Source organism: Lithobates pipiens, unplaced genomic scaffold, assembly GCF_037356315.1.
Source record: "Lithobates pipiens isolate NorthernLeopardFrog02 unplaced genomic scaffold, aLitPip1_a1.2 Scaffold_8, whole genome shotgun sequence".
Lineage (NCBI taxonomy): Eukaryota > Metazoa > Chordata > Amphibia > Anura > Ranidae > Lithobates > Lithobates pipiens.
The window spans coordinates 616,851,299-616,876,117 of NW_027507903.1; the positions used below are offsets into that span (position 1 = coordinate 616,851,299).

The 24,819-nt window shown below is 45.3% G+C and overlaps 1 protein-coding gene across 1 annotated transcript in view; it reads left to right on the plus strand.

The window, feature by feature from the left end:
- Positions 1-14,203: 14,203 nt before the first annotated feature.
- LOC143961412 (mitochondrial 2-oxoglutarate/malate carrier protein) overlaps positions 14,204-24,819 on the plus strand; it is a 34,957-nt gene continuing 24,341 nt past the window's right edge. Inside the window, exon 1 of the mRNA XM_077470694.1 lies at positions 14,204-14,368. Within this exon, the coding sequence (XP_077326820.1) occupies positions 14,310-14,368 (59 nt within the window). The 5' untranslated portion in view covers positions 14,204-14,309. The remainder of the gene's footprint in view (positions 14,369-24,819) is intronic.

Sequence of the window (24,819 nt, forward strand, 5' to 3'; positions counted from 1 at the left end):
CTCCCCATTACATCAGGGTCCCCAGAGAGCCCCCCTTTACATCAAGGTCCCCAGAGAGCCCCCCCTTACATCAGGGACCCCAGAGTTCCCCCCTTACATCAGGATCCCCAGAGAGCCTCCCCCTTACATCAAGGTCCCCAGAGAGCCTCCCGCTTACATCAGGGGCCCCAGAGAGCCTCCCCCTTACATCAGGGTCCCCAGAGAGCCTCTTCTTACATCAGGGTGCCCAGAGAGCCTCCCCCTTACATCAGGATCCCCAGAGAGCCTCCTCTTACATCAGGGTCCCCAGAGAGCCTCCCCCTTACATCAGGGTCCCCAGAGAGCCTCCCCCTTACATCAGGGTCCCCGTAAAGCCTGCCCCTTACATCAGGGTCCCCAGAAAGCCGGCCCCTTACATCAGGGTCCTCAGAGAGCCTTCTCTTACATCAGGGTCCCCAAAGAGCCCCCCCTTACATCCGGGTCCCCAGAGAACCCCCCCTTACATCAGGGTCCCCAGAGAAGCCCACCTTACATCAGGGTCACCAGAAAGCCTGCTCCTTACATCAGGGTCCCCAGATAGCCTTTTCTTACATCAGGGTCCCCAAAGAGCCCCCCCCATTATACTCGGGTCCCCAGAGAACCCCCCCCCCTTACATCAGGGTCCCCAGAGAGCCTCCCTACTTACATCAGGGTCTCAGAGAGCATCCTCTTACATCAGGGTCCCAAGAGAGAGGGCAGGCAGTGAAAGATGATCTCATCTCTCTGCTTTCTCGCCATACCCATCCGCTCTCTGGTTCTCCCGTGCTGCCCGCCGGCTGGTTGTCCGGTTCTGCACCGCCAATCCTGTCATGCGGCCAGCTCGCTCTCCGCCTCTCCCGTTCTGCCTGCTGGGTCTGTCAAGTGGACTGGCTGCAGAGAGGCCGCGGTCCGGAGGTTGTGGACCCCTGAAAAGACTCAGGGTTATGGGCCCCAGATTCGGAGCTATAGCCCCAGAAGCCACCCCCTAGTGATGCCGCTGCTAGCCTGTCATCCAACATTTGTTGGCCGAAAGTTGAACAACAATTGTCAAAAGGAGCATACTAACGGTAAGATTTTAGGTCAACAGTCTGTCAACAGACAATCCCCTGCCAACAATCGTACCATGTGTGTGAGGCTTTACACCGAGTAAAGCAACAGTATTTGGGCCAACTAGAACATCTTGGGCATGTTGGGTAGGGATGAGCTTCGTGATCGAGTCGAACGTACGTTCGACTCGAACATTGGCTGTTCGTGCGTTCGGCGAATTCCGAACGTTTTGGCCGTTCGCGTCAAAATTCGAGTGACGCGCGCGCGGACCACAATGCACTGCGTTGGCGCAGTGCATTGCTGCCCGATGATTGGCCAAGCATGCACTGTGACCCCGCATGCTTGGCCAATCGCAGCGCCGGCAGCGAGGAGAGCCATGATTGGCCACAGGCAGGATGCCTGTGGACAATCATAGCTCAGGCTGTGTAGTGCACGCCCCACACTATATAAGGCCGCCTTTAAGGCGGCCTCCTGTAGTGTGTTACTTTGCATCTGAAGCAGTGGGTGTTCTGTTTACCTTCAACACAGTACACACCAATCGTTTTTGGCTGATTTCCTATCTTGCTGCTGTGTAGTGGTTGTTGTCTGTGCCCTGACTGCAGTATACACCACTATATTCACCTCACCTATATAGCTAGTGATCTAGCTTTAACCACTTAACAACTGCCCATTGCCGATTAACGGCTTCAGGGCGGTTGTTTAACTCAGAGAGGCCGTTAATTAACGGCCTCCCAGAATTCTGCTCTCGCGTGCCCCGAGGTGTGCGCACTCGAGAGCATCCGTGACCGCCGGGTCCTGTGGATCACTCATAGCGGCCGTTTACCACGTGATTGCTCCGTCAAATGACGGAGTGATCACTTGGAAACAAACCGGCGTCATGTTATGACGCCTGTTCCTCCCTCCCCTTTCTGTACCGATCGGTACAGCGGAGGGGAAAGAGATCGGTGTCAGCAGCGATGTGGGCTGCATCTGCAGTGCCCACATCGCTGCTCACCGAATTTAACCCCTCAATTCCCTGCCAATACTCTGCAATACCAGTGCATACTCTGCAGTACCCTGCCATTACTCTGCAGTACCCCGCCATTACTCTGCAGTACCCCGCCATTACTCTGCAGTGCAGTACCCTGCCATTACTCTGCAGTGCAGTACCCTGCCATTACTCTGCAGTACCCTGCCATTACTCTGCAGTACCCCGCCATTACTCTGCAGTACCCCCCATTACTCTGCAGTAACCCCCATTACTCTGCAGTACCCCCCAATACTCTGCAGTACCCGCCATTACTCTGCAGTACCCGCCATTACTCTGCAGTACCCCCAATACTCTGCAGTACCCTGCTATTACTCTGTAGTACCCCGCCAATACCCCGCCAATACTCTGTAATACCCTGCCATAAATTGCCATACCCAGCCATACTCAGAGATACCCAGCCATACTCGGTGATACCCTGAAATACCCAGCCATAGACGCCCCCACCCCTCACCGCCCTCCGGTGCTTCTACCAACTCGCCAGTACCATCAAAGCCAGAATCTTTTTTTTATTTTTTATTTCAGGCTTCCCAGCCTAGAGGTGAGATGTGGGGTCATATTGACCCCCCAGATCTCACTGTAAAGAGGACCTGTCACCCCATATTCCTATTACAAGGGATGTTTACATTTCTTGTAATAGGAATAAAAGTGATCAAAAATATATTTTGGGGGAAAAAAATGTCAAACTAAAATAAATAAATAAAGTAAAATGAACAATAAAAAAATAAAATAAAAATTAAAGCGCCCATGTCCCCATGTGCTCGCATGTGCCACACATGTGAGGTATCGCCGAGAATGTTAGAGCGAGAGCAATAATTCTAGTCCTAGACCTCCTCTGCAACTCAAAACATGTAACCAGTAAAAAAAATTTAAAGCGTCGCCTATGGGGATTTTTTAAGTAGCGACGTTTGGCGCCATTCCACGGGCATGTGCAATTTTGAAGAGTGACATGTTTGATATCTATTTACTCAGCATAACTTCATCTTTCACTTTATGCAAACATTGGGCTAACAAGTGGTTAATAATAGAGCTTGCAGTCAGTAGTGTTAGGAGATAGTGCATGCTGTCTGCGTGCTCTGTACCCAGTACATACCGCTATAATATAGGGCAGGCCCCTACTTTCAAACATCCAACTTACAAACATCTCCTACTTGCAAACGCAAGGAGACAGCAGCAAGTGAGATGAAAAAAGATGGACGACAAAATAAATTATACAGGGGTGATAACCCTTCCCTATGTTTTCCAAAAAGCTTAAAGATAGTTTTTTTGACTGGAGCTACACTTTAAAAATGTACCGGTTGAAAATGACAAACAGATTCAACTTAACACAACAAACCTACACAGTCCCTGTCTTGTTTGCACCGCCTGTATACTGCTGTTCTGAGTATATAGGGCCTGGGGGCCACACGCATTTCCTTTTTTTAATATGGGTACGGGGTTCCCCTTAATATGTGTACAAGACACAAATAGGCTGGTAATGGGCAGGGAGGGCTACCCATGCCATGTTTCTCAAGGATTTTCAACCATATTGCAGGAACCAGATATAACATTAAAACCGCAAGCAGTTTTAAATGGTGTTATTTCCGTTTAATGTCATTTTGTGCAGGGACTGTTCTAAACACGGGAAACACGTGGCACTTCACAGGCATACTACAGACACCCCCCAGGCACCATATTTAAAGGAATATTTCACTTTTTTTTTTTCACTTTAATCGTCATTAAAATCAGTGCTCCCGCCAAAACAGTAGTTTTTAAAACTTTTTTTTGCAGTGACCCATGTCCCCTGAGGCAGGAGGCAGGTCCCCAAACCCTTTTTAGGACACTATCTTGCATATTAGCCGTTAAAATTAACACTTTCCAATTCGAACGTTCGAGTCCCATAGACTTCAATGGGGTTCTAACGTTCGTACCGAACGCGGGGGTCGTTCGCAAGTTCTGGTGCGAACCGAACCGGGGGGGTGTTCGGCTCATCCCTAATGTTGGGTCACAATTTTTAATGCTCCGTGGTGCCATCACCTAAATGTTTCTTAAGAGTGAGCTTCCTAGTAAAAAGCTACACATCTGCTAATGTGGCAAATAAACCAAAATTACCAAAATTCAAATATTAAGATAAAACCTGAACCTGCTAAATTGGAATAATCCAAACAATTAATGATGAGTGAATCCCCATCAAGTGAAAGCTTTTTTATCCTTCCTTCTTCTTTTTCTCTCCCCTCCACCTCAATCATTTCCTTTTTGTTTATTGTGTTTTTGCTTTAGATGTATTGTTTTTGTCTATTTCTGTTCCACGTCATCTAAAGAGGTGTCCATTAATTTCCTTTTCTTATCAATGATTCCCAAATGTGATCCAGATGAGAACGCTGACAAAGAAGAAGAATCTCCTCCAGTATCTGAAGAGCTGACTCTTTTGTTGGAATTAATTGTGGGTGGAATTAGATCACAAAATAGGGCCCTTATGACCATCTAAGTGATACAACATGAACCTTTCATCGTTATTCCAGCTACAATTGGAGACATTTGAGTCATTGTCATTCTGTTTGTCTCTCGAAAACTTTGATGTCTTTGTGTGAGTCATTTCATCCTCCAATGAGTTTAACTGCCTCACATCCGGGGCAATTTTTCTAATTTTCAAACACGTATTTTTTTTTTGTTAGACAATTACTTAGAAAATTATACATTTTCTGAAAGCAGGGGCCCTGGTGAATACCATAGGGGTCGTTTCAATTTTTTTATGCTGCACATAATACTTGCACAGCTGCTTATCAGGAAAGACAATGCATTACAATGAATTTTACAGCAAATAATACCCAATTTTTTGGGTAAATTATAAAAGATGGGGTTGTGTCAAGTAAATAGATACCTAACATGTTGATACACAAAAACTACAATTTTTCATTGGTGACATTGTAGAAGCCTTTACAGGTTATTGGAGGGGATAGAGGCGCTTTTAACCACTTGCCGAGCATGCTAAAGCTTGAATGATGGCTCATATGACATCCTCCTGTGATCGTGCCCTGTGACCGCCTGCTGCAGTGTGCGGGTGGCACGCTCTGTGATTGATGTGCACACAGCTGACCACCGTTTGGGGTAAAGAGTCAATTTGCGACCCTTTAACATGTGTTCAGCTGTGTCCAATCACAGTTGATCACAAGTAAACAGAAGCTGGTTATTGGCCTTCCTTTCCTCACACTGACAGCATGAGGAGAGGAGAGTCAGTAATCGCCTTGCCTGATATTAGGGCAGTGGTTATCAGTGTCCTGATTATGAGTGTAGTCCCAACAGTGCCCACCAGTGCTGCCAATCTATGCCCACCATTGCTGCCAATCAGTGCCTCCTCATCAGTGTAATTTATCAGTGCTGCTTATTAGTGCCACCTACAAGTGCCCATCAGTGCCACATATCAGTCATCAGTGCTGCTTATCAGTGTCACCTGTCAGTGCTGCTTATCAGTGCCACCTACAAGTGCCCATTAGTGCCACCTATCAGTGCAGCCTCATCAGTGCCCACCAGTGCTACCTCATCAGTGCCCATCAGTGCAGACTATCAGTAACCATCAGCGCACATCAGTGAAGGATAAAAATGACCTGTTTCCAAAATATTGTAACAAACAATGAAAAACGTATTTTTTTTCCTTCAAAATTTTTTTGTTTATTTAGCAAAAATAAATAAAAAACCCAGTGGTGATTAATTACCACCGAAAAAAAAGCTCTATTTGTGTGAAAAAAATGATAAAAAGTTCATATGGGTACAGTGTAGCATGACCGGGTTCGGAAACACTCAGGAACGGAGTATTTCCGAGTGTTTCAGAGTATTTCCAAGTGTGAGAAAAGGATACCACCGCTCCAGGTCGAACCACCAGGATAATCACTCCACTTCCAGGCAGAGAGCTCCAGGTGCTGGCTAGTGCAAGCACAGATGAGAGGAAATGGAAAAACTCTTGACAGCCGCACTCCGAAAAGGATCTATTTTTTTGTGCCTTTTATTGTAAAATAAAGATCACATAACACATTCCACAGCAAAGGTGATACAGAACAAAATCTGACGCGTTTCACACTGAAATCAGTGCATACTCATAGCTAGTGACCACTGGAAATAATGCCCCGTACACACGATACGAAAATCGTACGGAAAATACCGCTTTCGATGCGATCGTACGATAATCGGATCGTTAGTACAGAGCTTTCGAGAGCCGATTCGAACAGTACATCCGATATTATTCTATCGGACGTGCACGGAAATTTTTTTCGTACGATGCCAGATCGTACGATTTTCGTGTAATCAGTACAGCTATCGTTCGAAAATGCAATACAAATGCATTACAACACATGACATCACGTACAAATTTTTTTTATGTCGTGCGGGAATTTTCGTGACTTTAGTAAACTCATCAGATTCGATCTGAGATTAGCATGCAATAAAAAACGGACGTTCATTCGTCCGATAATCTCATCGTGTGTATGGGGCATTAGGAACAAATATATACTCTACGAAAAACATCATGTGATCTTGATGGTTAATAACAAAAACCCATTGCAGCTGGAGAACTGTGATTGTGAGATCTCTACACATGTTGTCTGTATAATTAGTTCCAAAAACTTGTGGTCATTTGTTCTTTAAACAAAACCCCAAAAAATAAAAACAAGTGAATAAAAATAATGTATTTTATTTTACTGTGTGCAAATAAAAATCTAGTTTAATAATAAATAAATAAAGTGACGATGTGTATAATGATATACAAATGCATGAATTGTATAGTGTGAAAGCAGGAAAAAAAAAACATTATGTATATGTGAATAAGTAAAAACTGAGAAATAAAAAAAAAAAAAATTCTAAAATGAAAAAGGAGTGAATGTGTGTAACATACACATGTAAAAAAAGAAAAATAAGAGAAAAATATATATACCGTGAAACTAAATATCATATAATAATAATCTGAAGAAAAAAGTGTCAGTGATATATATAAAGTGGTTCCGTAAACATATTAAGAGTCAAACCAACGTATTTTAGAAAAAAATGGTGTAAATTAATACCCATACATGAAAAAAACGAAAAAAATTTTTTTTTATATTATTATTATAATATGATATTTAGTTTCACGGTATATATATTTTTCTCTTATAATGTTTGAATATAAATGGATATACTTTTTTTTTCCTGCTTTCACGCTATACAATCACATGATGTTTTTCGTATAGTATATATTTGTTCCTTATTTCCAATGGTCACTAGCTATGAGTGAGATCGCATTTTGTTCTGTATTACGTTTGCTGTGGATTGTGTAATGTGATCTTCATTTTACAATAAAAGGCACAAGAAAATAGATCCTTTTCGGAGTGCCACTGTCCAGAGTTTTTCCATTTCCTCTCATCTATTTCCAAGTGTGTCGGAGTGCATCCGGACTGTGACATCATAAGGGGCAGGGTCACCATGTGACATGGCCCCCGCCCCTTGTCCCTATATAAGTCGCCGCACAACGCGTCCCCAGCATTAGGGTCAGAGAGAGAGCATTGTGTCAACATCGGAAGAAGGAAGAATAAGGAAGAAGCAGAAGAAGCAGAAGGCTGCGGCGACAGAAGAAGAACTGAAGAGCGGGACAAGACCCCCGAAAAGTGGGACAAGACCCCTGAAGTCGGAAGAAGATCCCCGGACGGTGGCGGCAACGAAGGAGAAAGCCAGGCTCCTCCTCTAGTAAAAGAGCTAGCAAAAGATATATCGGCGGAGTCCGGAGCTGTCTTATAAAGTATTTTAAAAACCTGTGTTGTGTTTTTTTATTTACACTTTTTTCCCCAGGTGAATGGGTAGGGGTACATTGTACCCCATACTCATTCACATAGGGTGGGGGGCCGGAATCTGGGGGCCCCCTTATTAAAGCGGCCAGAGTTGTTGGAAAAAGGGCCTTCTCCTCATCAACATTGGGACAAGTTGCTTTGGAGTGGGGGGGCACGCGGCCTGGTATGGCTCAGAAGGGGGGGGGCGCTCGCTCGTCCCCACCCGCTTTCCTGACCGGCTGGGCTGCATTCTCGGATAAGGGTCTGCTATGAACTTTGGGGGGACCCCCACGTCTTTTTTTCGGCGTAGGGCTTCCCCTTTAAATCCATACCAGGTGACAGGGCTCGCGAGGTGTCAATCTCGCCGATGGAGGCGGCGACACTGACTTCCTTCGCTAGTTCCGTCTACCTGAAGCCACGTTCAAAATGAACGGACTTTCCTCCGTGTGTGGGCAAGTCCATTCATTTCAAAAGTCCAGCGGATTCCCGCCATAGTCCGGCGGGTTGTCCACCGGACTAAGTCTGTCGGATAGTCCGATTGTGTGTACGCGGCATCACACTCTCTTTCACACTGCCCAAAGCCAGTACTAACAAATCCCCCCACACAGATGGGAGAGGAGAGAGGGCTCGATCTGCTCCTCTTCCTCTCACCCCTAACCCTCTGTATCTGCCCACACTCCAATCCCCAGCGCTGTGCCTCAGGAAAGGAAAGTGGAAATTTGAAGTCCAGCAGCCTCAGATACATCTGGATGAGAGGTGCTGACTGCCAAGGGGTGAGTGAGCTCACAATCCATCCCTGTCTGTGACTGAATTCTCCCGCCTTCTCTCTCCTACCTATGAGTGAGTACACTAAGGTAAATCAGGGTTCTCAGAGCACCCCTTATATCACAGCTCCCCTTTACACCAGAAGTCACAGTGTTCTCCCTTACATTAGAGTCCTCTCTACAGAAGAGTTCTCAGTGTTCCCCCTTAAATCATGGTTCCCAGAGAATCCCTTATGTCAGAGTCTCCAGAGTTCTCCCTTACATCAGAGTCTGCAGAGTCCCCCCATTATGATGTAAGGGAACTCTGCAGATTCAGATGTAAAAGGTGAACTCTGTGGATTCTGATGTAAAGGGGCACTCTTGTGATTAACTTCATATGATTGGAAATGTTATTTATTGCAAAATATATGTATAGTTTATACTATAAAACAAATCGCTGTACGCCACTAAAGTGTTTGGGTTTGACTTGAAGAAAAGGTGGCAACCCTAATAGTCACACACAAATTTTTTGCCATCTGGGTGCTGCTGGCAGCTGTCTGGGGGCAGGTTCGCCATCACGGGGGGCAGAGTGATGATGTCAGCAACAGCAATTTGGCCATACCCACATTTTGCTGCAGCACGCTATGGGCACCACATTACTACTCTCCTTAGGGCACCCAAAGGTGTCCCGGGCCGCTAAAGTCATAGTTGCCAACAGTCCTGATTTTCTCGGGACAATCCCGATTTGGGTCCCTCGTCCCGATCGGAGGCCATCCCAATTTGGGATTTTTCCTTTTGTCCATGGAAAAACAGGGATGTTTGGCTCTGCAACAGCTCTGGCTCCTGGCTCCAACAAAATGGCCGCCAGCGCCGCCATTTAGAGCTTTCTCCTTGTGTTCAGCTACATCTCCTCTCGTTCCTCGTGTTCGGTGGAGAGGGGAGGGGCCGATCCGTGCAGCCAATGAGTCGGTGTCTCACAATTCTCCATTCAGGGTTAGCTGCACGGATCAGCCCCTCCCCTCTCCACTGGACACGAGGAACGAGAAGAGATGTAGCTAGACTGCAGCCAACACTCCGTCTGCAGCCAACACTCTGCTAGGGGCACTGATTTAAGAGGCACTTTGCTGGGGGCACTGATTTAAGAGGCACTCCGCTGGGGGCATTGATTTAAGGGGCACTCCATTGGGGACACCTGATGTAAAAGACACTCCGCTGGGGGCACTGATTTAAGAGGCACTCCACTGAGGGCACTGATTTAAGAGGCACTTCGCTGGGGCACGGATTTAAGAGGCACTCCGCTGGGGGCATTGATTTAAGGGGCACTCCATTGGGGACACCTGATGTAAGAGACACTCCCCTGGGGGCACTGATTTAAGAGGCACTCCGCTGGGGACACCCGATGTAAGAGGCACTCCGCTGGGGACACTGACTGCTGGGGACACCCTTTGTAAGAGACAATCCGCTGGGGACACCTGATATAAGAGGCACTCTGCTGGGGACACCTGATGTAAGAGGCACTCCGCTGGGGAAACCTGATGTAAGAGGCACTCCGCTGGGGACACCTGATATGAGGCACTCTGCTGGGTACACCTGATATAAGATGCACTCTGCTGGGGACACCTGATGTAAGGCACTCCCTTACTTGCCAACAATCCCGATTTGCCAGGGACAATCCTGATTTTGGGACCCTCGCCCTGATCGGAGCTTGTCCCAATTAATTTCCCAGGATTTAGCCTTTGTCCCGGGAAAATCTGGAATGTTTTAGGAAAAAACAGCTGGCGGGATACAAAAAGATGGCCGCCGCCCCCGTCACGAGGATTATCTCTCCTTGTTTTCACTGGAGAGGGGAGGGGCAGCCAATCAGCTTCTCCCCTGTCCACTGAACACACACACGAGAAAGCCGGGAACTGTAGCTGCCGCACTGCTGGGGTACAAAGATCACTCTGTAAGGAGGGCTCTGCTGCTGCTGCCAGGGAAACTGAAGTAATGAGAGCTCTGTTGCTGGGGGACACAGATCGCTCTGTAAGGAGGGCTCCACTGCTGCTGCCAGGGACACTGAAGTAAGACGGGCTTTGTTGCTTGGTGACACAGATTGCTCTGTAACGAGGGCTCCACTGCTGCCAGCTGCTGGGGACACTGAAGTAAGTAGGGCTCTGTTGCTGGGGGACACATATCTGTAAGGAGGGCTTTGCTGCTGGGGGACACCAGTTGTAAAGGAGGGCTCCGCTGCCGGGGATACCGGATGTAAAGGAGTGCTCCACTTCCGGGGACATCAAATTTAAAGGATGGCTTCGCTGCTGGGGACACCAGATGTAAAGGAGGGCTCCGCTGCCAGGGACAACAGATGTAAAGGAAGGCTCCGCTGCTGGAGACACCAGATGTAAGGAGGGGCTCCTCTGCCAGGGACACAGATCTGTAAGGAGGGCCTCTGCTTCTGGGGGCACCTGATGTAAGGACGGACGGTGTTGGGGGCACCTGATGTAAGGACAGACTCTGCTGGGGGCACCTGATGTAAGGACAGACTCTGCTGGGAACACCTGGTGGCATCTGGTGGCAGGCGACATGGCAGGTGACACACTCAGGGGTCCTAATGATTCTGGATTATGGTGTGTCGAATGATTTCATTCTATATTACAATGTACAATATTTCAATCATCCTGACACCACAACAACCATGGTGCTGGGATGATTGAAGCACTAACACCAGGTGTTTGGAGTATCTTTATCTACTGATTTGTTAAACTCACTACACATATTTCCATTGTGGTGTAGGATCTGGGCCTGCTGTTCCTCCATCCCTCTTTCCTTCCTTCTCTCTCCTTCCGTCCTTCTTTCCTTCTTTCTCTGTCCCTCCCTCCCTCTTTTCCTCTTTCTTTCTCCATCTCTCATGCATCTCAGACCAGGGGCGGATCCAGAGCCTAGTCTCGGGAGGGGCACTGCCAGAAAATATGTTTTTTGGGGGTAAATTTATCAGGGAAATTGCTGGTGTTAGCGATTCAATCATCATGGTGCCATGGTTGTTATGGTGTCAGGATGATTGAAGCACATTACTATTATTACAGTGTTATAACAAATTAAATGGTTCAACTTACCAAAATGCAGAATCAGTGGGAGCCCCGAGCGTGTCACCTGCCGCTGTCACCTGCCACACGTTGCGGATTGTCACTTGCCACGTCGCCTGTCACCAGATGCAGATTGTCACTTGTCACGTCACCAGATGCAGATTGTCACTCACCACATCCCATGCCACACGTTGCAGATTGTCACTTGCCACATCCCATGCCACACGTTGCAGATTGTCACTTGCCACGTCACCTGTCACCAGATGCAGTTTGTCACTTGCCACGTTCCATGCCACACGTTGCAGATTGTCACTTGCCATGTCACCTGTCACCAGATGCAGATTGTCACTTGCCACGTCACCTGTCACCAAATGCAGATTGTCACTTGCCACATGTTGCAGATTGTCACTTGCCACATCACCTGTCACCAGATGCAGATTGTCACTCACCACGTCCCATGTCACACGTTGCAGATTGTCACTTGCCACGTCACCTGTCACCAGATGCAGATTGTCACTTGCCACGTCCCATGCCACACGTTGCAGATTGTCACTTGCCACGTCACCTTTCACCAGATGCAGATTGTCACTTGCCACGTCCCATGCCAAACGATGTGGATTGTCACTTGCCACGTCCCATGCCACACAATGCAGATTGTCTCCTGCTCTGTCCCAGGCAGCAGATTAGCAGTCAAGCAGCAGAGAGATAAAGTAATCTCTCTGCTGCCTGCACAGTGAGGGCGGAACTGCAGGGCGGGTGCCTGGCGGCGAGAGATGATGTTACCTCTCTTCTCCCCCACCCACCAGCTCCTTGATTGGCCAGCAGCCGCTCACACACTGTCAGTGAGCCGAGCCACCCACTGTCTCTCGACAGAGCCGCCCGTGCTCTCAGCCGTGGAGCTGCCCGCCGGCTCTCTCACTCGCGGCGACACCTGCCCGCCCACTCACATTCTTGGAGGGGGCAATTGTCCCGTTGCCCCCCCTGGATCCGCCCCTGTCTCAGACTCTAACCACACCGCCATTTGAACCACGCCCTTATAAACCACGCACACTATTTTACGTAAACCATGCAGATATTTTGTTGCGCTCAGCACGCAGCAGTTTTCTTTTCTTGCTATGTCGCACCTTCAAATGCATGCCCCACCCCCTAATTATAATAAGACTCTGCCTACAGCCAATTAAGTGTACAGGTTTGGCTTGAAGAAAAGGTGGCAACCCTAGTTCTAATCGATGCGACTCGACTTGGAAAAAGTTTCCTGCATTACTGCATTGACTTCTGTTAAAAATGTTATATTCAAGCCACGATGAAGTCGTGCAGGGATGTCGGATTCAAAGTCGCGGCTTGGAGAATAAGCTTACAATGGGGGCACTAGTTCTGATGACAGCCAGGGTTTCCCCTCACTTTACAGAGATTTCCTCCCACTTCCTGTTTTGGTTATGAGACAGGAAGTGAAGGGAAAACTTTAAGATGAGGTAAAAAAAAAAACCTGACAGGAGTTTTCCTAAATAAGTTTCAACTTCAGTTCTACTTTAACTTCAGAAGTTTTACTGTCACTGTGAATGCAATTACTGCTATACATGTTGTAGCCTAATCATAAATTATATGTGTAAAACAAATCAGTCTTTACATTATGTTATTACATTTTTACACACCAAACAAGGTGGCGTCTAGCGCTTAAACATACTATAACGTTTTATTTTATTTAAAAAAAAATCATTAATTTTCCCCACGTTTAGAAATGAACTTTGACGTATTAAGAGGGACCAAAAATGAAAAACTAAGAGCTGTTTCTTTTCTACCCACAACCAACATGGCTTCCGCTGTTCTATCAGATATGGTGACCAGTCAGAATTGGTAACGGAAGTGACGGTCCGTCGCCGCCATCTTACTACACCCCTCACTCCTCCACAGTAAGGATACAATGAGAAGGGGGCAAGCGGACATCTTGTTACACCCACTGGAGTTTCTATAACAATAAATGGAGAATATATGTGAAATAAAGTATTTGAAAATCCATCGGACTGTTTACATGTTGAGTTGTAAAAGCAGATGTGTTCTGTCTGTGTGTGAGTTCAGCAGGTTTGCCACTGCTTTTAAAATTCAACATCTAAACAGTCCGACGGATTTCGAAATAGTGTATTTGACCTTATAAGCTGCATTTACTGTGAAAAATAACTGTGAAATGCAAAACTCAGGTGGGTGTAACAAGATGTCCGCTTGCCCCCCTTCTCACTGTATTCTTACTGTGGACGAGTGCGGGGTGTAGGAAGATGGCGGAGAGGAAACGTCACTTCCGTTACTAATTCTGACGGGTCGCCATATCTGACGAAACACCGCCATTATGGCGGACGCTCTATCACTTTGCTATGTCTCGCAGTATGCAGCAGCTGACGAATTATACCAAAAAAGTTTGACTTTTTATCCACAATATATGAACCCAGCATGGAAAGGAAGCCAGGTTTTGGTTAAAAAAAAAAAAAAAAGAGCTCCTTGCTGCTTTTGCCCACACCTGATATGGCCGCCGCCCTTCTCCAACACCTACGCCTCCCCGCCTCTCTCTCCCTCTCTGAAGTGACGTCGACCAGCCCAGCAGCTCCGCCTCCCGGCCAGTGCTCGCACACCTCCTGTGTCACCTTGGGGGTCTCTCCAGTCAGTCGGTGGCAAGATGGCGGAAAGGAAGAGCTCCCCCAAATCCATCAAGTTCCTCTTCGGGGGGCTGGCCGGGTAATGTCCTCCCCTATGTGTGTGTGTGTGTGCAAAACATAGGGGGGCAACCACCACAAGGGTGTAAGGGGGGGTCATGTGTGCTGGGGGAGGGGGGGGAGGAGGATTACAACCCCCTTTTTATTATTATACTTTATATACAAAACACAGAGAGTAATATATAATCATAATATGTCATATTTATAATATATGTAATATAATACATAGATTACTTATATCTACTATGAAATAATATTATATGTAATATTATAATAGTAATTAATAATTCTTATTCAATCATAATAGGTATGAGTAATCTATGTATAATTATTATTATTGTAATTTAATTTATCAGATATTATGTAATATTATATTACAGAGTATGTTACTTTGTTTGCAAGTTATTATAATATATCTCTCCAACCTTGAGAACACACACACACTATATTGTCATTTTTGTTTAGCATTACTTTTTTTTCAGTATTATCACTTTTTATTATTCTTTTTATTAGTTTTATTTTTTTCTTATTTATTTTTAGTATTGTAAGATTTTTTAATTTTTTTTTTATCTTTTTGTACAGTATGTTACTTTGTTTGCAAATCATTTTATTTATATGTGTGTGTAATACACACACACACACACACACACACACACACACACACACACACACACACACACACACGTGTGTTTTAAGAGATGAAGATATAGAGATTTTAAATTATAATAGTAAATATATAGTGTGTGTTAAAAAAAAAATAAAAAAAAAAATATATATATATATCTCAGTAAAACCTTGGCTTGCAAGCATAATTTGTTCCGGAAACATGCTTGTAATCCAAAACGCTCCTTTATGAAAGTGAATTTCCGCAAAAGAAATACTGGAAACTCAAATAATTTGTCCCACAACCATTTATTCATAGGTCCTTCAGTTTATAGTCCATATAAAAGGATTATAGCGATGTGACCAGGTTGTGTCACCATAAAATGTCCATCCACGAATGGAAGCCTCCAGAAGAGGATTGGAAACAAAATCCAGCAGGAGCTACAGAGTATAGAAGAGAAGAGAGGCGCCTGTAAGTGTAGCAATATGTGGCTAAAGGTTGTGCCTTCATTAAATGTAACCATATTGCTACCCTTAGAGGCGCCTCTCTTCTCTTTATTACTCTGTTGTGACGTGGCGCTACTTGTATATCAAGTCAAAATTTTATAAAAAATTTTTGCTTTTCTTGCAAAACGCTCTCAAACCAAGGTTTTAATGTGTGTGGGTGTATATATTTTATACTTTTTTTTTTTTTTTACTATTGTATTATTTCTCCACTCCTTAAAACACGCATATATACAGTATCTCACCTTGTAACGCTAACGAGTCACATGACACCGGGGAGGGAAAATGGCTAATTGGGCCCAATTTTGACATTTTCACTTAGGGGTGCACTCACTTTTGTTGAGAGAAGCTGAGGGTAAAGGTGATGGACTGGCCAAAAATGTCCCCAGACCTAAACCCTATTGAGCATCTGTGGGGCATCCTCAAATGGAAGGTGGAGGAGCGCAAGTTCTCTAAAATCCACCAGCTCTGTGATGTCATCATGGAGGAGGGGAAGAGGACTCCAGTGGCAACCAGTGAAGCTCTGGTGAACTCCATGCCCAAGAGTGTTAAAGCGGAGGGCCGGTTATAAAAAAAAAAAAAAGTCAGCAGCTGCAAACACTGCAGCTGCTGACTTAATAAACACACTCACCTGTCCAGGGTGCCCGCGATGTCGGCCGCCCGAGGCCGACCCGTCCCTCGGCTCTCGGGTCCCGGCGCCGCCATCCCTTGTAAGGGAAACAGGCAGCGGAGCCTTATGGCTTCACTGCCCGTTTCCTACTGCGCATGCGCGAGTCCCGCAACTACTGCGCATGCGCGAGTCCCGCAGCGCTTTCTGAATGGGACGCGCTGTGTTCTGGAACACACAGTTCCCAGAACACAGCGCGACTCATTACCCAGAAGACGCCGCGACGAAGAGAGAAGACAGAAGATCTCCGCGGAGGAGGAAGAGGAAGATTAGGAGAAAGTGCCTAGCAACAGGCATTTCTGGTAAGTAAAAAAAAAAAAATTTTTTCCATTTTTTTTTTTTTTTAGATTTTTTGTAATTTTTAAAATTTTTTTGTTTTTCAGGGTGGCCCTCCCCTTTAAGGCAGTGCTGAGAAAATAATGGTGGCCACACAAAATATTGACACTTTGGGTCCAATTTGGACATTTTCACTTAGGGGTGCACTCACTTTTATTGAGGGAACAGCAAATTTACACTGTTATACAAGCTGTACACTCACTACTTTACAATGTAGCAAAGTGTCATTTCTTCAGTGTTGTCACATGAAAATATAGAATAAAATATTTAAAAAAATGTGAGGGTTGTACTCACTTTTGTGAGATACTGTATATAAAATATTTAAAATAATTTTTTGTTGCGTATTATATCTTTTTTTTTTTTTATTTTATTAGTATTGTGATCACTTTTTTATTCTTTTTATTTATTAGTATTATAAGAATCACTTTTTTTTTTTTTCAATGGCTATTATGACTTTTGCGTCTTCTCTATGGTGGGCTCCTCCACCATTCTATGAGATGACACGTGTCACTACTATACATGGGTCCCCCCATCGCCCCCCCCCCCCCCCCCCCCCCCCATTAGATCCTGTACACGGGATGTGTGGTTGGAGACCTCCGATATTACATGACAATGTCTGGCTGCGTTTACACCGAGGTGTGTTGAGAATGTGTGGCCGGTTTGAGCATATTTTGCGCACGTCCTCACGCTGCACATGCACCATTCATTTGAATGGGCTGACCTACCCTTGACAAACGTGGCAGAGTAGCTCATGTAGCTGCTTTTTATTTTATTTTTTTTTACGCCTGAGCTGTATGCGTTTAACAGCAAATTTTGACATGGTTTTCCCACACAGAGAAAATCCATGCCTTCTTGCAGCGTTTCGGGTGCCGTGATTAGCAGCACGACATGCGTTTTGTAGGCGATCATGAAGTGCCGCTCCAAGCTGAGGCTGAATTGTCAGGATTTGGGAGCGAGCATCAAAGTTCTCTCGTCCAGAAGTGTCGGTTTGTATAATGTAGGATGCCAATCAGACCGACCTCGGAGTGCATTATTATACACTATATTACCAAAAGTATTGGGACGTCTGCCTTTACACGCACATGAACTTTAATGACATCCCAGTCTTATTCCGTAGGGTTCAATATTGAGTTGGCCCACCTTTTTCAGCTATAACAGCTTCAACTCTTCTGGGAAGGCTGTCCACATGGTTTAGGAGTGTGTCTATGGGAATGTTTGACCATTCTTCCAGAAGCGCATTTGTGAGGTCAGGCGCTGATGTTGGGCGAGAAGGCCTGGCTTTCTGTTTCCGCTCTAATTCATCCCAAAGGTCTTCTGTCGGGTTGAGGTCAGGACTCTGTGCAGGCCAGTCAAGTTCCTCCCACCCAAACTCGCTCATCTATGTCTTTATGGACCTTGCTTTGTGCACTGGTCCCAGTCATTTGGTGGAGGGGGGGATTATGGCGTGGGGTTGTTTTTCAGGGATTGGGCTTGACACCATAGTTTCTGGGAAAGGAAATTTTTAAAGTGGTTGTAAACCCTTACAACACACTTTCACCTACAGGTAAGCCTAGATTAAGGCTTACCTGTAGGTGCTGTAAATATCGGTTTAGGAGATATTTACAATTCCCCGTACAAGGATTTCTTCTGCGCATGCGCCAATGTACTCGGGGCATGCGCACTTTAGAAGGGTCACGCACGTTGTGGTGGCTCCCACGTGCATGCGACTCCGGCCAGTCACAGAGCCAGAGTCCGTGACCCCGGAAGGAAGATGGACGCTTCCAGCTGGCGAGGAGATCGGGGACATCGCTGGCTCCTGTGTCAGGTAAGTGACACATAATGAGCTACTATATGATGCATAGTAGTCCATTATGCTTTACCTTTGCAGGGAAACAAAGAGGAAGTAAACCCATCAGGGTTTACTTCCTCTTTAAGGCGTCAGCTTATCAAGACAATTTTATGCTCCCAACTTTGTGGGAACAGTTTGGGGATGGGCCCTTCCTTTTCCAACATGACGGCGCACCAGTGCACAAAGCAAGGTCCATAAACACATTGAGAAGTGAGTTTGGGGTGAAGGAACTTGACTGGCCTGCACAGAGTCCTGACCTCAACCGGATAGAATGAAATGAATCAGAGCGAGAAATAAAGGAAATATATCTGTGTACACAGCGCTCTCCCACTTAGCTACCTGATATGATAGGGGAGTCTTCATAGTGATTGTGTCCTTCCCTTCCAGCAGCTGTCACTGTGTTCATGTAGGGTTTGAGTCAGACCCGCCAGTCTAATAATAAATTTTAAGAATTTAACCGCTTGCAGACCGCCCACCCGCATTGAACTGCAGACTGGCGGCCCACACAGGCAAAGGGACGTACCCGTATGTCCCTGCCTGCCTGATTTAGGGCACATGTGTGCGCGCCCCCTCATTGGCACCCACTGTGATTGTACACAGCAGGAGCCTGTCTGCAAGTCCTGGGCAATAATTAATGGCTGGGACCTACTGATCGCCTATGTCCAATCACAGCCCAGAGCTCAGTGTTGACAATCAACACAGGTCTGTGTACAGAGGCAACAATCTTTGTTTTTTTTTTCTACCTGAAACAGAGATTTTCTTCAGTCAAAAGCAGCACATATTACACAGTTAACCCTTTGCTCGCCTCTCTTTAACCCCTTCCCAGCCAAGTGTCATTAGTACAGTGACAGTGCATATTTTTAGCACTAGACTCCATTCACACCTGATCTGGAATTGCGGCAATTGCCACCGCAGTTTCGAAATGTGGGAATGCGTTTGTGATGCCATTATTTTTTAATGGCACCGCAATCGCGCAGTGTTTTTTTTTTTTTTCCACGATTGTCGCATGGTATATCACGCAATCGCAACGCGCTATGATTGTTGCTCAAAAAGGAACATGAGCTGCTTTTGGGCACCTTTTGCCATTCAACAATTGCGGCAAAATCGCAGTGTGATTGGGGTGCTATTAGAAGTGATGGCATCAAACGCATCCAGCGTTTAGTGATGACGCGAATGGAGCCTTAAGGCCCGTACACACGGTCTGACTTTTTGACAACAAACATGCAAATTAGCTGTTTTGGAGCAACATCCGACTGTGTGTACGCTCCATCGGACAAACTTTTTCTGTTTTCATCTGACTTTTGTTGGCTGTGCGAACAGACAAACTTTCTGGCAACAAAAGTCCGATGGAGCAAAGTCCGACCATGTGTACGCAAAAGCATCGGACTTTTGTACAAGGTACAAACACGCATGCTCAGAACCAATGCAAAAGATCAGACTACAATACAGAAGTTGACCAAAGGTGGCGCTGGAGTCATTGAACGTCCTCTTTTGAAGCGGCGTCAGTACGTTGTGACGTCATTACGTTCGTGTTTGTTGTCAAAAAGTCCGACCGTGTGTACGCAATACAAACTTGTGGATCACGCCCTTTGTACAAAAGTCCACGGAAAAGTTTGTTCAAAGTCCGACTGTGTGTATGAGGCTTTAGTGTCACTGGGGATGCCTGTGTCAGTTAGGGGGAGATTTACTAAAACTAGTGCACATGGAATCTGGGTGCAGCTGTGCATAATAACCAATCAGCTTCTAACTTCAGCTTGTTAAATTAAGCTTTGACGATTAAGCTTTCACACCAGTAAAGTCATGCTACTTCAGCGCAGTGTGCGATTTCATGTGCAGAAATGGACCTGTGATCCCCCGACTCAGATCAACGGAGCGATTCCCGCTGAGCAAACGGAGTCCGTGAAAAAGGACAGCAATGCCTGAAAGGGGCCTTAAAGTGGTTGTACACCCTTAAAAAAAAAAAAAAAACCCTGCAAGACAAAGGCATAATGAGCTAGTATGCATAGCATACTAGCTCATTATGAATTACTTACCTAAGATCGAAGTGGTCCTTGTTCACCCACAGTGGTCTTTGTTCACCGCTCCGGCGGCCGACATCTCTCCGGGGGGTTACTTCCAGGTATCGCGGATTGGCCGGAGCCACGATGACGTCACTGTTGCACATGCATATGAGCCAGTGGCTTCAGCTTTCTTAAGTGCGCATGTGCCGATGACGTTGGCAAATACAGGGATATCTCTTAAACCATGCAGGTTTAGGAGATATCCAGTGCAGCTACAGGTAAGTCTAATTGTAGGCTTGCCTGTAGTAAAAAATGATTGTAAGGGTTTACAACCACTTTAAGGTGTTGGTGCGTCATATTTAATTACAAATGTTATGGGTATCTTCGTGCCATTTTTTTAGAACTGAAGAAGTGACTTGGAGAAGCTACAAAATGTCTTCAACATTACAGAAGAAGTACAGGTGAATGTGACCAACTACTACTAGATATACCATGACCTGGAAAAATGGCCCCCTTCACAGACCGGAACGTTTAATGTTTAAGATGTTTGCTGTTGGTCATATTCGCCTGTACTTGTTCTGTAATGCTGAAGACGTTTCGTAACTTCTCCATTTCAGTTCTAATGTGTGTGTGGCATGAACATACTCTAGTATTTCTTACCAACAACGGTAGCACAGACATCCTAATCCAGGGGTAGGAAACCTCGGCTCTCCAGATGTTTTGAAACTACAAGTCCCATGAGACATTGCAAGACCCCGACAATCACAGGCATGACTCCTAGAGGCAGAGGCATGATGGGATTTATAGTTTCAAAACAGCTGGAGAGCCGAGGTTCCCTACCCCTGTCCTAATCCAATCACCATGAGATGTGTCAAGGCAGAGTTTGGTTGTCCAAGAACAGGGTGGGAGTTGCAAAACCTTGTTCTTGTTACATCATACCGTCTTTGGTGTCAGGAGATCTGCCTAGGTTTGACTTCCTTGACTTGCATGGGTGAAGGTGTGAAATATTGTCAAATGGGCAGGGTGGAGATAATAAAACAGTACCATTGCTTACCAGGGTGGGGCCTTCACCACCATCTGCTTTACATATGCCTCTATAGAGGTTAAAATGGCATTATACGTGGAAGACATATGTAAGGCAGATGGTGTTGAAGGCCCCATCCCTGGTGTCTTGTCTGACACCAAGGATGGGATGATGTAACTAGAATGGAGGGGGGAGGTTCCATGATTTTCACATCTCGCATCCTGTTCTTGGAGATGTCCACATTCCATGGTGATTAGATGAAGGTATTGGTGCTCCCTGTTTGGTTACTAATGTTGAGTTATGTTTTTATCACTCAGAACTGAAGAAGTGGCTTGGAGGAGCTACGAAATGTCTTAAAAAGTTACAGAACAGGTCCAGTGGCACGTGACTACCACAAGCTACAACTTACCTAAGGCTGGAGTCGTGTTTTTATTTATTTATTTTTTATTTTTATTTTGGCCAGTCTTGTCCTCTGTCTTCTTCTTCTTTTTTTTTTTTTTTTTCTTGGCACGGCACAATGTTTTGGGTAAATTGGGGAAGACGTGTGAGAAATTTCGAGCCGAAGAAAGGAGAAGGAAGTAAAGCAATGATCTTTATAATTGGGAGTGAAAGTGATTCTCTATCGTATTCTCCCTTTTTGTTGTGATTTTCAAAGCTGGATAATAAGTTCTGTTTTTAGTGAGACTTCTGCTGGTGACAGTTTTGTAACTGTAAACTCTGCAACCTTTCTTCCTGGAGATGTGAGGTTAAAGAACCATATCCGTAGCGAAGAGAAGTGGTGTAACTGGCCCTACAGAGCTCCATCGGCAGAGCGTTTTTAAAGACTTAACCTTTGAACAAAAATGTAATGTTGCAGCTTAAGGGCTCATGCACACTGCAGCTCAAAAAAAAAAAGAATAAAAAAAGCTGCTTTTACAGGCATTTGAGCTTTTATTTCAGCCTGAAGGAGCTTTTACTTTAACCTTTGACTGTGGTGGCTGCATTCGTTTTTATTTTTTCAAATTTTTTTTCCCTCACCTGGTGAACATCTATGGTGACGTTGTTCACTCATTGTTATAGAGCAGCAGCGTTGTCACCCTAGGACAGGAGGTGTGGTAGGTCTACAGTACGCCTTTCGATCTCCTCCTTTCCATAACAGAGGGATGTTCTGTAGTTCTCAGAAGGAATTTAGGAAGGTTGATAAAATTGAGACTTTAGTTCAGGGCATGGAAAGTTAGAAGGATTTCTATCAGGGTTACCGGGTATTTTCTCTACTAATGTAGTCACCATATCTAAGAACCAGTAAGATGAGTTATATTACATGATTTTTTTTTATGGTTTAAATTTTAGAGTTTAAAGACTTTAAAGAGTCCGCTCACCTGTCCATTCAGAATAAAGTGACAGTATCTGTTGATAGTCTTCTCACTGATCCACTTCCCCTCCCTACCTTCCTGTTGCACGTGTCAACCCTTGGTAAGCTCTGGTGATTTGAAGTAACCTGGGTGAATTTTATTACTGCACACTGACATGCCAGGCCTGGCAATTGGCCACTCAGACCCAAGCACTGTGACATTGGGAAGGTCATGTGCTTCTTCATATCTGAAAACCCCCACTTCTGGGGTCGGCAAAGAAGTGAAGGTTTTTGAGTGTAGATTCCTGATGGGAGGCCCTTTCATTTTTGGTCACCAAAACCGTTGTCCCTCTTGGAGGATTTCCCCGCACCCTCTGTTCTGGTGACAGCTGTAGAATTTAAGAATTCCCTAGAATTGCCTAGTTGTTGTCAACTTACGGGAAATAGATGATCTCATATGTGGCCCCTGAAAGAAGAAAAAGGCTTCTCATAATCAGTATATTTAATACAGAAGATTGTTAGACAGCAGACATATTACAGGAAATAGTTAAAGACTGCCGACACGATAGGGGAGGTGGCCAGAGACTGCCGACACAATAGGGGAGGTGGCCAGAGACTGCCGGAGCCATCCCAGAGGTGGTCAGGGGTTGCCGGCACCATCCCGGAGGGTTCTGAAGAAACTCGGGTCACGAGTGAAATGCGTCAATATGACGCCATCATGCTCCCTGTCTCAGACCCACCCACCAGCTTACAACTCCCCCCTGCATTCCCGGGAGATTTGGAATAAGTTGTAGAAGTGCTTGAGCCGCAAGTAGGCTCATAACAAGCAGGGTATCCACCGACACTTGTCGCATCTGGGAGATCTGGAAGGATAGACGGAAGGTTTCCTTCTCAGTCAGAAACCGGTGGATTGCTAGCTTCACGCCTCATGTGGACATCGGGAGATTGGTGAGCTGTATTGTTCTTTACTTCCCAGCTGGGAGGAGTACACATATACTCACCTGCCCCCTAGAGATCCATCTGTTGTTAATAGCCTGGCTAGCCATGATACATATATACACACACCGAAGGAACTCTGAATATCCATGTTCTGTCCATCTTCTAATATGCATTACCAGGGATCTTGCCCTGACTTTAATATCAGATCTGCAAACTGTTGGATATCCATTTTTAATTGATGTCACCGGGGTCAAATGCATGAATTATTGCCCATTGTCATTATTCAGTCAAGTTATGGACAGGACTCTCTGTGTGGTATTCATGCAATATTAGTGATTTGCTTTAAAACTACTATCGCCTATACCAGTGATGGCGAACCTTGGCACCCCAGATGTTTTGGAACTACATTTCCCATGATGCTCAAGTATACTGCAGCATGGATGAGCATCATGGGAAATGTCGTTTCAAAACATCTGGGGTGCCAAGGTTTGCCATCACTGGCCTATACCAACATAGTGATCCTAATACATGAATCGGTAATTAATGATACCGGTGAGGGATGTGTGTCTGGTTGTAGTGGCCATCTGTGTCGTAAGACAACGTTGTCTAATTTTATTGTGTTTGGTGGGGGTATGTTATACAATTTATAAGTAATTGGTGTTAAGTGAATTTTTTTATTTTTTTTTGTAAATAAATACTTTATATTTTTGATCATTTTGCCTGTTCCTTTCTGAAGAATTGCTTTGGGAAATTCAGAGGAACACACCTCGGACTTGTTAGGAAGATAATGGTAAAGAGGTGAGGGCATGTTTTGGTTTTTGTGAAGAATTATTTACGATTTTTTTTTTTTTTTTTTCCAATTTAACCTAAACTTATAGATGTCGCCTTTGTCATTTTTATCCTTCTTTTTGTTTTGTTGTTGGCCATCCTGGAGATGGCCGCAGACTGGAAACCTGCTGCAGAAGACAGTGTCTTGGAACTTCTAATGTGAGATTGCTAGAGGTCACTGCCATTCTAGCCCCTCTAACAATCAATGCTTTAATTCCCTCTACTGTATTTGCCAAGGGAAGCATAGCGTGTACCAAAGGCCTGTACGTGACCCTTGGGCCACAGGTTGGGCCTCAGAGCTCTAACCCTTAACCACCTATTCAAAACAGACAAATATAAATTACATGCTTTAGATGCACACGTCACTTAAGGAATTAAGATGTCCAGCCATATCCGGCCAAAAGGTTCCAGAGT